The sequence below is a fragment of the Rhinolophus ferrumequinum genome, chromosome 7 (assembly GCF_004115265.2).
Source record: "Rhinolophus ferrumequinum isolate MPI-CBG mRhiFer1 chromosome 7, mRhiFer1_v1.p, whole genome shotgun sequence".
In the NCBI taxonomy this organism is placed as follows: Eukaryota; Metazoa; Chordata; class Mammalia; order Chiroptera; family Rhinolophidae; genus Rhinolophus; species Rhinolophus ferrumequinum.
In genome coordinates this window covers 32,640,951-32,657,461 of record NC_046290.1, presented here as the reverse complement: position 1 = coordinate 32,657,461, position 16,511 = coordinate 32,640,951, and the positions used below count along the sequence as shown (strand labels likewise).

The window sequence follows — 16,511 nt, the reverse complement described above, 5'->3', positions numbered from 1 at the left end:
ATCCCAGAAAACCCTCCACATCTTTAACGTGATGATTAGAGTGACAGCCACCCATGGTTCTTTCTCTTTTATGCAGTACTGAATCTTTCACTAATATCTCAAGTTAAGCAGGGCTGCTAGTCCAGACTAAAGCGTGTGACTTCAGTGGTAACATTTACGTGTCAGGATGACACTTTGGGTCCCAAATATTTTCCCCATGCTTCCTGAAATTCTTTATTTTTGACACACTGAATGAATGTGTGTCTTTATTTTGCTGAATATCTAAAATTCCATCATTAGAAGCTCATCTCTTTACATTAAGAGACTTCTCCCTTTTAATATGCCCAAGGCTGCTCGCACATTAAGAGCAGTCATCACCCACATTAGAGGGAATTCATTCAAAGTGACTCATTCCCTGACTCTTGGTGTTGAAATCTACCTGTCTTGGTGGTCATCTCACAACAAGGTGGTGCAGGCAACACTGGAATTTTAATTTGTTAGGAAAGAGGAGGTGCAGGGCTAATATTTAAGCAGTTACTTCCAAACCTGTCTGTACATCAGACACATATGAGTAATTGTTTTTAAATACTAAAACCTGAGCTTTAATCCACGAATTTAAATCGGCTTGGGAACCAGTTACTTAAGACAGCAAAGCTTAGTGGAGGTTGGGCAATGGTAGCTGGAGAGCCATGGGGCTCCTTTATCAGAGGGTGGGCTAAGGCTGTTGAGGGACTGAGGATGAGGGCCGAGAGGGGTCCCAGCCACGAGAGGTTGCCTCAAACTTTCCTTTATGTTATAAAAGAAAAACTTCCCTACTCTATAATTTTGCTTAGGGTTGTCTCTTGTAACACAGAACACAGAGCAATGGGATGAGAGAAAAGGGGGGAAAGCATCAGGCAGAGAAGTCAAAGGGAATAGCCTGGAAAATATGCTAACACTAAATGTGTGGTATAGTCAGGTGCAATCAGAACACAGAGGGGTGTGCATAGATGTACATATATGACTTTGAGGGTGTGTGTATAGTGTGCATGCATAAGTGTAGTGTGTGTGCTTGTACGCGTGTACAGGAGGAGTGTGGTAGAGAAAAGGCTGAATGGGTAGGCTGCAGCCAGATGGCAAAGGACTTTTTCTGACGTGCCAAGAAATTTGGACTTTATCCTCGTGAGATGGGGAGGCACCAAATGTTTGAAGCAAGGGAGTGATTGGGTACAGATAAGTGTTTAGAAAAATAACATAGGTGACAATGAGGAGACTGGACTGGAGGGATAAGAGACAAAAACAGGAAAACTAATTTGAAAACTATAATAGCGCAGATACTGGGGGAAAAAAAACCCCAAAAAACAAACAAACAAACAAAAAGGCCTAAACTGGGTGGCAGCACAAGTTGCATGAGTTGGGAGGAGAATGGACAGAACTTGGAGACTGGCTGTGAGGTTAAAAACAAGGAAAAGATTCCTGGTGTCGTGTTTTCATGAGAGTGCTGCCATTAAGCAACAACAGACAAGGTAAGAGAAAATTCTGGAGGACAAGTATTGACTTCAGTTGAGGACATGTTGAGTTTGACATGATTATACAACATTCAGGTGGAAATATTGGTAGCAGATGGAAACACTAACCCGGAAGTCAGGGAGAAGTCTGGTTGGAGATATGACTTGAGCTGGAACTAGCTCAGTCAAAGTTGGTAGAATGAGGAGGAAGATGACCCAGGATGACACTCTGCAAACACCAACAAGGACTAGGCCAAACACAGGAGCCTGTGAAGGAGACTAAGAAAGAACAGCTAGGAAGATAAGAGAAAAAACAGAGAGAACAGAAGCCAGAAGTGGAGGGTATTTCAGGAGGAAAGAGCTGCCAAATTACATGTTAAAAGGAGGAATTGCTAACTATGAGAGAAATTAAAATATATACAGCCTGAGGGGAAATGAGGGAGAAGATTTGAATTCATTCATTAAAGAGGGGGTGACTCTGGGGCAGGGTACCTGATATAGTGAGAGAAGAAACCTAGAAACCAGGGGGAAGGACTACCCTTGGCTTGGCAACACAATAGAAAATGTAAGTGACGCTGTGCATTTAAAAATTACATTTCCCTGGCCTCTGCAGACCTGTTATTTAGTTTCTGGATTATCTAGGCCTCTTATGGTCTTTCTTTTCCATCCTCAACCGCTAATTACCATTTCAATGATTGTAAGCACTTAAACAAAGGAATGACCATTGAGAGGTAATGGAACTAAACTATGAGCACAACTTTTTTCTTAAAAACCCAAGAGAAGGTTTATGGAAGGTGAATTTGAATCTAAGTGTTAAAATGAGAATTTGAGGTTTTTAAGTTTCTGCAGTGTTTGGCTTGTATGCTAGAGAGGATGCGAGATATATAAACACACACATCTCTCTAACATTTTAATTTGGGATATTTATATTACACAATTGTACATGTATACAACTGATAAACAACCATCTATGTGTATATAGTAATATGAATCCTCAAAAACTTTATACACATAGGGTAATGCCATACAAAATTTCAGCTATCACTGACCTGACATAAATATCGTAAATAACATAAATATCAACTATTTATGTTAATCTTGGATATTCATGGTACCAAAAGAATGATGCTGCTTCCCTAAGAACCTTGATTGACATCACAAATGCCAAAGCTTTCTTATGATCATCCTAAATGAAGAGGAAACCTGTTCCTTGAGTATGCAAATAAATGGAGCAGGAGGAAGTAACAATACAAAATATTTTTACATGTATCATTTTAAATCACCTCTGCTTGCTCTGAGTTGTCCTGATGAACTAACTAACTCCAGGTTAAAATCTCTGTACTTGACTTCATGCCTTAAAGCAATACATTCCACTAAAGTATTTCTCACTGCTGTTTGAAAAACAAGCCTGAACACTTCGAAGAAAAGAAAATGATGTTATGTTTCCATAGCTTCGGTTAATAATGGGCAATTAAAAAGAGATGAAAAGCTTGGAATTAAATGTCTATTAGCTTTTGGGAAGGTTGTGGTATTCCAGGGCGATTTTCAATGTGAATCCAACTTTGTATGAAACCCCTAGGTTATGGTTGATGGCCCCTCAAAACACTCTTGGGTGCCCAGGAGAAAGTATCTGTGAAGCAACAGTGTTAGACAGCAAATCTAATGATGCCTACTCCTGCTGGGGGTGGGAAAGGTGGGGCTATTTCTCTGTTCTCTGTGACCTGGAAAAAATGCTACATGGTCATCTGGATTAGGTTTCTTCCACAATAAAGAATAGTGACTGGCTAAGTGCCTCAAAGGAGGACAGTTTAGGACACATTTATCTTCTTTGTAAAAACATTTGAAAATCAGAGACCATGTTTTTGTTTTGATGGCTGTTTAAACTACAAAATACAAATGCCACTCCCCCTCACCAAGGAAACGAAAGTTCTTAAAGTAGCTACACGTGAGGCCCAGGGTAAGGTCTGGAGAAAGTCTTCTTGATGCCCAGTGGTCGCACAGCAGCTGGGCACCCCAGCCTCATTCCCCCACTCAGTGCAAAAGAAGTCAGGTGACGGGTGGGCCCCCCTCTCACCGTCCTGCAGCTGGAGCTGCTGCTCGGTTCTCTTGTTGTGGCGGCCAAGATCAAGAAAGTGGAAAGAACTTTTCCTGGCCTGAGTTTACATTCGTTGAACAGACGACGTTACAACAATAAGAGGAAGGCAGAAAGAAAGGAAGAGTTCCCCTTTGCCAAGTATTTAAGAGGCGCTTGGTTTTTCTATGTCCCCTATGGCAAGAAACATCAGTGCTGTGGCCTCAAGAAATGGGGGCGTTATTCACACCCTTGGGTTGAACAAACAGCACCTGGGCCTCCTGCGCTCCCGCACAGCCACCAGGCTCTGAGGAGGTGCAGGCTGTTGCCCAGAACCGGATTCCCGGGACCCACTGAACTGGTGCGGGTCTGGCACGGCACCTGTATAAGCCAGGCTGCAGGACTCCCGAACTCCGGGACACCCACTCATCTCCACTCTCCACATCTGTGTGCGCGTGCGTGTGTGCCTAACACCAAAGCTCGCATTGAGGTGACCTTAAAGAGTGCTTAACAGATAGCGTGAGACATGCCTTAATGGGGACACCAAGGTGGGGAAGCGTGGGGTTGGGGAGTCTCTCTCCACCTGGCTCCGGATGGCTGAGAGCCAGGGTCCACGTGAACCAGAGCGGAGACGCCGGCTGCCGGTGTCCTGGTCCACCACAACCCCTCCCGCCTTCCCCCGGGACCCGCGCAGGTCTCCCCTGCAGCCAATGCGGAGCAAACCCCTCGCTTACCTTGACTGAGCACTAACACCAGTCGCAGCGGCGCGCCCCCTGTCCGTCTGGGCCGCATCTTGACAGTGCCCTGGAGGCTGGAGCTACTCTGGGATTGCAGAGGAACCGAGAACCCAGAGACTAAAGAAACCGTTCCGAGGGCTTCTCTCCTTTCCCGGGTGAGAGCAGGGACAAGTCGGCTGGCAGCTCTTGAGGCGCCAAGGCCCGCCCCCGCCCGCCCCTCGGCCTCGGCAACCGCCGGATCTGCCCCGGCCCCGCCCCGCCGAGTCTCAGCCCTGCAGCCCGTGGGCTGCACCTGAGCTCCTTCACACCCACGGAAGCCGCACCTTAGTCTTTCAAACGGAGCCCTGGGGGCCTGGAAGCCATGGGAATGGGGACGGCGCGCCTGGCAATTGTCCCTGGACGGGACTTGCCCCGCACTTCCGACGGGCACTACCCAGCCCCTGACAGCCTGACGCCCGCCTGCGTGGAGAACCCTGGCCCTCCTGCAGCCCTTTGTGGCTCCCGGGTCCTGGCAGGGATGGAAGGGCCCGGGGAGCCGCCAGCCCTAAGCTACAGCTCTTAGGGGCTCCGCGGTGCGTGGCTTTCTCTGCCTTTTCCAAGTGGGTGGAGAAACGGACAAAAATAGGAGCAGAATGACCAGGTTAGAAACTAACTCATCAGGAAAGATCTGCTCACAAGTTATGATTATCCGAGGTGATATTTAAGCCAGACCTGCTGCAAGAGTGGTGTGTGTGTGTGTGTGATATAAATCCTCATTCATTCGTCTCCTCCAAGAGAATAAGGAGCTGATTTGTCTACCAAGTTTAAGCGATTTACAACAAGACGCCGAGAGAGAAGGGAGCCCATTTATGAACTTGTGACTCTTCCTCTTTTTCTGTATTACACCGTGACCATTTCCCGCCGTCATTTCAGTCTTACATCTGGAAAGAGAACATTCTATAATCATATCTGAGATTTTTACATACCAATCTAGGAAACAGGATATTCAGTTTTCTTTAAATCTGATTTTTTTCTACCCACAAATTCCCATTATATTGCTGAAACCAGAATTCGTTCAGTGACTACTTTCGTGAAGTAATCAAATGTTTCAATAAATTAAATCTAAGGAGTTATTAGTCTAATCATCATTATCACCATTCCAAATCTTTGTGGAGCTGGTACTACAGTATAAGCAGGATAGAATGATTAGAATACTGTCACCAGAAAGCAAAGTGGTTCAAGGTGGGAAGGACTTAAATGGCAAAAATCAATGCTCCCTTTACCATAGTTAGGGCTGGAATCTTAAAGTTTTAAAGTATTAAATTGGGGGGTGGCGGGATGGTTCAGTTGGTTAGAGCGTGAGCTTTGAACAACAAGGTTGCCTGTTCAATTCCCACGTGGGCCAGTGAGCTGCGCCCTCCACAACTAGATTGAAGGACAACGACTTGGGGCTGATGGGCCCTGGAGAAACACAATCCCCAATAAAAATTTTTTAAAAGTATTAAATTGGTATACATCAAATACTACTGCTTATAATTATGACTATAAACTCAATACCTTTAAACTCAAAATGTATAGCCCCCGGTTCTTACCTGTTTTCTCATCTGTCACTGACTAACTACTTACTAATCCTGACAACACCTGAAGGCCTTTTTTCCTGACCTGCCTATGGTACTCACCTGCTTACTAAGACTCCAGATATCACCTGTGATCTCTTAGGTGGCCGCTCACTAACCCTGACACCCAACCTAGACTCTCTTCATAGACTTCTTGTGGGAAACCAGCCAGGTTTCAGAGAGATGAATATCTGTCTGTTTCCTTTTGACTCACTGAAATGTGAGTAAGTGTTTGGAACAGACCCTTGTTTGGGAGACAGGGAAGTTCCCTTCACGTAAGGCAGGAATTTGTGCTTTGTCTTTGGGTGCTGAAAAGGAAAATTCACTCTTCTTGCTTTTGTGCTCAAATTAACATTTTTTTGTGGACAAATTAACATTTTGAGGGCATGAGGTACAGAATAAATCAAGAGTTATAGTTTTCCAGAGCAAGCAAGAATTTTAAATTTCAAGAAACAAAGAGCCAACTCCTGCTCCACGTTCATTTTAAGAGTGTAAAAGCTTCCTGAGATGAAACAGTGAGAACTCCTGCCTTAAAATTCCTAGGAACTATCCTATCTAGGTGTAATTGTTCTGGACCCCACATTCTGAGGAGGAAATAAGATTAAGGGAGGGCTTCTCAAACTCTTTGGTCTCAGGAGCCCTTTACACTCTTAAAATTATTGAGGATCCAATGGATGAATGTATTAAAATGTGACATATATATGTATGTATATATATATATGTATGTGTGTGTGTGTGTGTGTGTGTGTGTATACACACCAGGGGTGCCTAAAAAAATGTATACAAGTGGACACTTTAGTCAACAGTGCTCAAGCAGTAGTTCGTTGTAATCAGAAGTGTCTGGATGCTGATGGTAACCACTTTGCTCACCTATTGTAATTGCAGAAGTCAAACATGACTTGTATTCATCTTTTATTGTTGGTATATATTGAGTATTACTATTTTAATAGGTTTTCCTTTCTTAAAATGTGTATACATTTTTTTGGCACCCTCTATATATGTATGTATAACATAATTCAGCCGTAAAAAAGAAGGAAATTCCTCCATTGCGATCACATGAATGACCTGGAAGACATTATGCTTAGTGAAATAAGCCAGACAGAGAAAGACAGTTACTATCTGATCTTCTTACACGTGGAATATAAAAATGTCAAATCATAGTACAGAGAATAGAATGAGGGCTACCAGGGCCTGGGGGCAGGGAAAATAGGGAGATGGTCTTAGGGTACAAACTTTCAGTTATACGACGAATAAGCTCTGGGAATCAAATGTGCTGCGTGGTGACTATAGTTAATAATACTGTATTGTATACTTGAGATTTGCTAACAGAGTAAATCTTAAGGGTTCTCATCACACTTATATAGACACACAAAGTCACTATGTGAAATGATGGATATATTAAATAGCTCGATTGTGGTAATCATTTCAAATTGTATACAAATATCAAAACATAATTTTGTACATTTTAAATATATATACTTTGTAACTGTCAGTTACATCTTAAAGCTGGAAAACATATTGAGGACCCCAAAGAATTTTTGTTTATGTGGATTATTTCTACCAATATTCACCACATAAGAAGTTGAAACAGATAAATTTTCCAACATTTATATGTTAATTCATTTTAAAATAATAATGAGGCTATTGAATTTTAACACAAATAATATATTTTATGAAAAATAACTATATTTCCCAAAATAAAAAAAAATTCATGAGAATTGCATTATTTTACATATTTGCCAATGTTTTTAATATCTGGCTTAAAAATAAACACTTGGATTCTCATATCTGCTTCTGCATTCCATTTGTTGTGATATGCAGTTTCAGTGAAATTATATGAATTAATCACATAGATATGTAGTTAGAAAAACAGGACATAATTGTGGATCTCTCTACCCACCCACCAGAATCTTAAGAGTTTATATAGAGGTCTTCACAGGGTTCAGACATGTACACCATCCAGATGGGCTCAGTAACACATTACTCTCTCCAGGCTGAGTTCTTGAAGTAGCTTCTAGTGTGGGACCAGTGGGCAGACAGTAGATTTCAAAGACAAGGGAGGGAGTGAGGAGCCTCTGATTGCCTGTGCCCAACTGTGAGTTAATCAGCGATTATGTATTCTCGATGACCTCCTCCAACGTCCAGTGCACTAAAATTAATATGGCCTATTGAGCACTTTCAATAGACTTTTACTCATGCAAGGTTTTGTCCCATCAGGCATTGGTTACTTGGAATGTATTGGTTCACTGAGTTAGGCAGCTCTTCCGACTATCGACACATTTCATGACATAATATCAAAAAAATCATACCACTACCTATCTCATCAGAAAAGCCGTTCCATATTGGGAAACTGGCAAGTTCATGCTGGTAGATCTACATTTTCCAAAGTTTTAATTTTCATAGAAAGTTTGAATTTTATTATCGACAACACACACTATCAAATGTTTTGTTTGAAATGAAAGGCCTGCTTTGTTCATTCTTGAAAAATGTCTGTCAAATATATCACAATTCTCTTTCTAAAATGCACGATTGATCAGCTGAAAATCTTCCCAAGTCTATAGAATAAATTTCAAGCACTTAAGTGTTTAAACTCCCAATTGAATCCCAATCTGACTCTGCAGCCTCTCTCACCATTCCTCCCTCCTGTACACTACACTTCGGCCATATTTACCTATTTGCTGACCTGCCTCTCCCATTTTTCTTTGCTAAGCCCTCAGCTATTTTTCTGCCTAGAATGGCTTTCTCCCTTTCCTCCATTTCTTAATGTTCTACTTTGAGGCTCCAATTGAATTTTATGTTACCTGCCATCCTTTCTCATCCCTTTTATTCAGAACCAATTTTTCTTCTTTTCTTGGCTTCTGACTCCCTTGGTTAAAAAAAAAAAAAAAAAAAAAATTTTCCTGTGGATGTATTATGGTGCGACCTGAATGGAATTGTATATGTATACTCCACCTTCTCACTTCAATGCTGGCTCTCTGAAATCGTATATGTTTATATTACAAGAGTTTAGTCTTATACCTGGCAAATAAGTTCCTAAAAAAAGTTCCTAAATTGAAATGAATTTCCTCATAGTTCCATATTCTTCTCCCTAGGGTAGTGAAGGTGAAATTCCATATAAGTCCTGGAAAATTTGAAATGAAGTAACTAGTGACTCCTCAAACGTTACCCAGTAAATCCACGATAAGACTGAGTGGTACTTAGAATCCACTGAGCTTGAATCATACACAGGCCTCCAGGCACTGGTTGAGTTGCATAATGTCAAAAATAAAAGAGAAACTTGCAACTTCAAAACAAAAACAACCAATAAACGAAAGTAAAATAATTCTATGTTCCCCAGCTCCCTACTCATCAATACTGCTACGCATTTTATTCATATTTCTATACCAGCACTACTAGGGTTGACTGTCCTTATCTGTTATTATTGTTCTCATTATTCATGTGTGTGGCAGACAGGAAAAACAATCAGCCAGCTCTGCCCACAGGTCATTCTGAGTTTGCCATGACTCCCCTCCAGAAGTCACTGACTCACATAACCCTGCTTCTGGTATATGGATAGACACCTGACCCAAGCTGGATCCTTCAAATTCTCTCCCAGGAATTTGTATTTAGGGTATAGAGATTCTAGAGAGTCTTTGCTCACCATGCAGAATAGGAACTTATGTTCACTTGGGGCTATTTTCTTTAATGGGCATAAGAAAAGTCAGTTTGCAGCTATTCATACAAAACAGAGATGCAGAAATGAGCGACTAAGAAACTGAGGTGTACACAAATGGTGTGGGGGAAAGGGGTGGGAGAGAGAGAGAGAGAGAGAGATTTTTTTAGTTCTTTATCTTTTTCTATGTTCTGTTTCCAGTCATTTGTAATATCTGGCTGCTCTTCCTACCTTAACTTCCATGAAATGCTCTTGTGTCCTCCTAATATTTTATCTTTTTTTTTAACCTAGTTTAAGTAGGATTTTTTCCTTGTGTTTATGTTTTTATTCCTTGTATTTATGTGTTTATGTAGCTTACGTTTTTCCTATGGAAAATCCTTGAGGAGAGTGAACATGTCTCATTAACTTCTTTCACTCATAGTATACGTAAAACAGGTCCTGACACAGCGTTGATGCTCAATAACTATTTGTTATACTAATGAATAAACACATTTGTTCAACTAATGGCTAACATCAGAAAGTTTATTTCTTAAACATGGAAAAGCTCAATGAAGGGAAAACATTGTTCACATGTACTTCAGGTTTTTTTTTTTTGTTTGTTTTTTTTTTTTTTTTAAGAAATATGTCATATGATGGATCAAGCTAACCTGTATGGCTCTCTGCTACTTTCCTTCTCTAGAAAACTTAGATGTTTCAGCTAGAGATCAGTTATTTTTCAAGGGGAAAAAACCAGTCTTACTTAAACCAGCCTAAGTCAAAGAATAGTTAATTGAAAGGATCTGAGGAAATTTCAGAGAACTCAAAGATGTGGATTACAGCCAGGTCTCAGGGATCTGAAGTGGAGACTGGAAAGACAAGAACACAGCTCACCTGTACAACTTGTAGGGATGGTGTGAGTTCTTGTCTTTTCCTGTATGTACCTGCTCTATTCTCCTGTCTGTGGACTGACTTCCTATTTAATTACTCACCATTTCCATTGCCCTATAGCTGTCACTTGCTCAAGCGCCTTTAGTTTTCCATGGCCTGCGTAGAGTCCTGATTCTATGAGATGTAATTTTAAATCAATGCAGCATCTTATTTAGTTTGACACACTCATGCAACCACTCATGATGAAGTTTTTTTTCTCAAAGTTCTCTGCCAAGAATATACAATCTTTGATTCTTTAGGTAGTTTTTATTCTTTTCTGAAGCCAAGACCCCTCCTTCCCTCCTTTCTCAACCACTTTGCAATTTAACTTTTAGTGCTTCCTATGAATGACACTAACTCCTATTTTATTTGAAGTAATTTTCATTGCACCATTAGATTGGAATCTGTCCTTTTAGATGGAAATGAATTTCAAATGTTTAACATCAAAAAAGTCAAACTGAGCCAATTTTGCCATTAGGATTTATTTGACTGGCAGGCCAGTGAGCTCTGTTTACACATCATCAAAAGAATGAAATCAGTGAAGATGGGTGAGCTTCAAAAGACTTTGAACTTAAGTTTTGCCAGGAATCTCAGTCTTGATCATGATCTGAATCTTTTCTGCTTCTACATCTCCTATTATCGTATATGAGAAAGCAAAACTTCTGTTCCTGGCGAACAAACTTTGGTCCATTTCATGGTCTTCTAATATTTGCCTCTCAGTTTCCTACATAGTTCTCTTCCAGACTCCCTACCTCTCTCTTTCTCACAAATTCTTGTAATTTCTAACATGGTACTTCACTTGGATTAAGTTCAGAATCTTGCTAGTAACTTCACTTTTGTCATTCGTTCATTCACCAACACACATCTCGTTAGCACCTACCATGTGCAATGTAATGAGCGAAGCACTGTGGTGAACCAATATGTTAACTGGCTGTCCTCCATGAGCTTGAAATCCCATGACCACATATTGTCTTAGGAGTCTTGCTAAAGCTGAAAGCATATGAGGTGTAAGAGCAGAGAATATGGAAGTTCAGCCTGGTTTATGCCACTCAGGGGAATGAGGCCCTTTAGTTTCAGTATGAACCTTTATAAAAATGCAGTTAGAAGGAAGGTGGCTTATGCCATCAAAAATCTCTACAGCTGAAGGTAATTGAAGATGTTTCAAGGCTTAAATTTGAGGGGACCACATTTTAAAGCTTTTAAAACCATATATTCTCACATAGTAGGCTACGGTCATGCAGTTTATCTCCTTCATAGAGTTGTGGCCCACGACATGCTTGTATACATAAAGGTGTGGCTTTCACGCCTTTGTTAACTGGAACTTGCCAGCCTTGCCAGTCTCTCAGTACAAATGAGATCTCATTCATGCAAATGCCCAAGTGTCCTCTCTCACTGTTCCCTCTTGTATGTGTAGGGTCCTCAACCCCTGAACTATTTCTTGCATCCCTGGGGTGCAACTTACACACATGTGCTCAGTCCTGGCTTTTTCTGGTCTCTGCTGGTAGAGGCCCCTGCTATCCTCCACCACGAAACGGGCAGATATGGCTTTTATCTCAACAACTTGTATTGGCTTCAGACTTCACACTGTCAGGTCTGCTTGTGAGTCTGCCTTAAAATGAGAAGGCTGCACCTCCCTGTAGACTGACATTCTCTTACAGGGATTCCGCAGAAGGCTCACTTACGCCCCAATGTGTTCCATGATCCGGTGAGATCTACCTGCAGCTGTTCCTCCCTTCCCCCTCCCTCAGGGTGCATACCTGCGTCCAGGGTCGTTGGGTCACAGAGCATTCAAATAACTTAGCACATTGTATCCAGAAATACTATTTCCTCCTGACCCTTGGCTCTGTTTCTGGGTCCGGCTCAGAATTTTTCAAACCATACTTCCTTGTACTTTGGCTTCTGTTCTTTTCCATTCTTCATCTTCTGCTTTCCCAATGACCTAAGTCCACATGACATATATGACTAAATCTCAGCTCCAGCCCTAGCATAAACCCCTGCCATATGTATATTTTAGTATAAGATTTTAACAGTGATTATATTTGTTTTTTCTTCAACAGCTTGTTCTTTAACAGTATAACTGACATGCAATAAACTGCACAATTTGATAAGTTGGACAATTTGATAAGTCTTGACATTTCATATTTACAGTTTCAATAAACTTTTAAATAATCTTAAAGGATTTTTAAAAGTCCACACGCACAGTTGTGTAGGAGTGTGTGTGTGCATGCATATTTTTGTGTGGGGTTAGAAGGCAAGGAGGAGGCACTCACAGCCCTGTGAGCTAATTTGAGGATCCTGACAGAGTGTGCAGAGCTAGTCTGATGGACCCACAGCTCTATTTGAGCTGGGAAACCTCCAGGGTAGGAATTATTCCTAGGAGATAGTCAAGGTGTGAAATAGTAATTCAAGGAACAAGGGTTTTTCAAGGGACAAGATTAATCTGAGTAAAGCAGGGTGTCCGTCTATGGGGAGAAACATATTAAAATGATTACAGAACAAAATGGTAGTGTCCTCCCAGGGATAAAGCAAAAGTGCTATACTTTGTATATCTTATAACACAAGTGAAGTGGTAGATAGTTTCCTTATTTCAACAGACATATTACTGAAACGTGAACCAGAGGAGGGCCTGACTACCAGTTAGAAGCCCCCGAAAGAGTTCAGAGTATGCCACCCCAATGTGTACCAACTCTGACATAACGATTATTTTGAGCTAAAGGCAATTAAGAATAAGCAGGCACAGGAAAAGCTCTTTGCACTTCGCTTCTCTACCAGAAAGGGCAGGACATTTCTTAGTCACAAGAGACAACTCTGGCTTTCATCCTAGAGAGGGCACCTGAGAAATCTACATAACAAACCTTATTAAGTAGCCTTATCTTTCATTAGTTTCTCCATATATTTACTTTTCCACAGTTTGCTGCCCCGAAAATCCTAAATCACTTTTCCTTTGTCTTGTCATTTCTCTACACAATTATGGTTTTCTGTTAAGATGCTATAGAAGCCCCAAATTCTAACCACACCTTCTATTGGAGGAGGTCATCAAGAGGATGTGACCACCGGTTGACCTTGACCCATGAAGCGGACCAGGGCATTTGGAGGCTCCTCACCCTCTCCCCTGTCCTTGGAATGAACGCTCCGCTCACCAAACGTTCCCATAGCTCACGTCGTTTGCAAGGACACATCCTGGAGAGAGCAATGTTTTGTTGAAACAATCTGGGTGGTGTATATGACTGAGCCCTGTTAAACCTCTACATACACTTTAAGATTCTGGCAGGTTGGGGAGAAGGTATACTCGTCTTGCCGTCACTCAAGACAAGTCTTGTACATAAGTTCTGTTGCTTGTTAAACCTGCCATCTACCAATTGGAGTAGCCTGCCTCTTTCTTCAGTTTCTCCTGCCCTCCATGTATAGAGGTCAATTTGCAAACCAACACTTCAGAGTTACTCATGAATGAGTTTCCCATGTGTATGCTCGATGCACACGTTAATAAACTTCTGTTTATTTTTTTCTCATTCTTCTGTCTCTTGTCAGACTAGTTCACAGGGTCCCTAGGAGGATAGGAGGAAAAGTTTTTTCCTTCCCCTACACTACCAAGAATGTTCAAATGATTAGTACCAAGAGCAGAAGAAGACAACAGTGATCTGGGCACTGAGCCATACAGTCTGGGTTGAAAATTGGGGCCATGATGGTAGTAAAAGTAGCAAAGGAACAGAATGACAGGAGGACAGAGTTACTGCTAATTGATATCTGTGAGATATGCATTCTAGTAACACAAAGGAGATCAAAAGGAAAGATGTAGGCCTGGGGTTCCTACACATCTCTAAGTAAGACTTGAGTCAGAGAAATCCAAGGATTACACATATCTGCTTGGTGTATTATACATTATTGCATATAAGTTGCCATTTACTTTTGTTTATAATCTATTTCCACCCCACCCCACCCCCCAAGTTAGTGTTTCCTTATATGCTTTTCTTATGGGCTCAGTGTTTGCAGCAAAGCAGCAGGACTTCCTATACGTGTCATCTTTGCGTTGTAGGCTGCAAAGATTCACATGTGGATGGAGAGAAAGATAGGTGACAAGCATCACTGCTGATCAGGAAAAGATGAGATCAACCAGTTGCTTAGTCACTGTCTATATGTTGATACTCAGTTTAACTTGAACCAAAATGCAAACTAATTGTTGCTATTTCTACATGGTTAAAAATATAGATGTATAGTCTATAAACTGTGGCAGAAAGAACATGTGCCTATTTTTCACTTAAAAAATTAATCATATTTGTTAATACCAACTACAGTGGTGATTACATTTAAAATAGTTCAAGTTATTTGGGATCTAAAGGAAAAATGACTTTCTTCTTGCCCTAAATTATTATAGAAATTAAAAATCTGTATATGCCAAAGAGACTATTCAGGATAGGGAGCTGAGAAGGGAGCAGCGAGAGAGCTACTTGTCTACCACGTGGACCAAAGTCTCCAAACTCCAAACTCCATTCTTTTTCCACTATGTTATGGGGGAAATCATACTTTGAGATACAAACTCCCATATCTCACTCTTCGAAACTGTTTTATAGAAGAAAGAATCACATAAATTTATTAGGTGGTTTATGCAGCACATAAGATCTGGTATGTTCAGCCTGCCTAATACAAGACACATATAAATATGTTCAATACTTGGCGTGATTCTCTCTCATGTTGTCTGACAGAGTTGTGGCCCACGACATGCTTGTATACATAAAGGTGTGGCTTTCACGCCTTTGTTAACTGGAACTTGCCAGCCTTGCCAGTCTCTCAGTACAAACGAGATCCCATTCATGCAAATGCCCAAGTGTCCTCCTCTCACTGCTCAATACAAGACAAAAGAATCCAACTATACTACAAACACAATTCCCTCCAGTCCACAACAAACACAGATTTCAAAGACAAGAAAAACAAAATAAGTACATCATGATCACGAAATACATCCATGCAATGGAATACTACTCAGCAATGAAAAGGAATGCACAATTTACGTATATAAGCAGCAACATGGGTGAATTGCAAACACATTATGGTAAATGAGAAAAAGCAGATACAAAATACTATGTACTTTATGAATCTATTGATATAACATTCTGGAAAAAGCAAAACTAAAGGGACAGAAATCAGAGCAGTTGCAGAGGCTGGGATGAGGGGAGGAAATGCACTAAAAGGGCACAAGGAAACTTTTAGGATGATAAAAATACTTTATATCTTGATTGTGGTTATATGACTGTGTACATTTTTAAAAATCCATAAAACTGTGGATCTGAAAAATATAAACTTTGCTGTATGTAAATTATACCTCAATAATCGTGACTTAAAAATTTTTTAAATATAAATTAAAAAGAAAATACCAGGGGTGCCCAAAAAATGTGTACAAGTGGATACTTTTGTCAACATGGCTCAAGCAGTACTTTGCCGTAATCAGAAATGTCTAGACACTGATGGTAACCACTTTGAGCACCTCTTGTAAATGCAGAAGTCAAACATGACTTGTATTCATCTTTTGTTATCTGTATATATTGAGTATTACAATTTTGATACAGTTTTCTTTTCTGAAAATGTGTATACATTTTTTTGGCATCCTCTGTATAAGTCTAGAGAAAGGGATATAGGTGGAGCAAAGTCTGGCCTACAGAAGTGTCACCTGGGGAAGGAACTGTGGTGGAAGTGGACCTCAGGACAAAATTTAAGGAAAACAAAATGCCAATATTAATGCCACAATGTCCAGGAAAGGAAAGAAGAGAGACTAATTATTCATATTTAATCACATCTTTAAAGACATTTTCAATCTAAGCACATTTGGCTGCCTTGACTAGAAATTGATTAAAGTGAACGGATGTATCCTTTTATAGTCAGTGGAAATGATACTTAAGCATAAAGTAAAGGCTTCATTGGAGAGCTAGGCAGCCCCTAGGGCGTCTGAGCAAGTCCCTCTTCCTCTATTATTTCTATCAGTTCAAGGATGTCTCCCTGACAATGCTATCAAATGCAATTTAACCAACGTTTTCTGGGAAAACCTTGTGTTCATTCTCATGTTTGCCTTCAGCCAGCTTCTGCATTCTGTGC

General features: G+C 40.8%; 1 protein-coding gene across 1 annotated transcript in view; it reads right to left on the bottom strand.

The window, feature by feature from the left end:
• The window catches only part of ITGA2 (integrin subunit alpha 2), an 88,202-nt gene extending 83,780 nt beyond the window's left edge, over window positions 1-4,422 (bottom strand). Inside the window, exon 1 of the mRNA XM_033111129.1 lies at window positions 4,272-4,422. Coding sequence (XP_032967020.1) covers window positions 4,272-4,329 — 58 coding nt within the window. The 5' untranslated portion in view covers window positions 4,330-4,422. The remainder of the gene's footprint in view (window positions 1-4,271) is intronic.
• Between the last annotated feature and the right edge of the window lie 12,089 nt (window positions 4,423-16,511).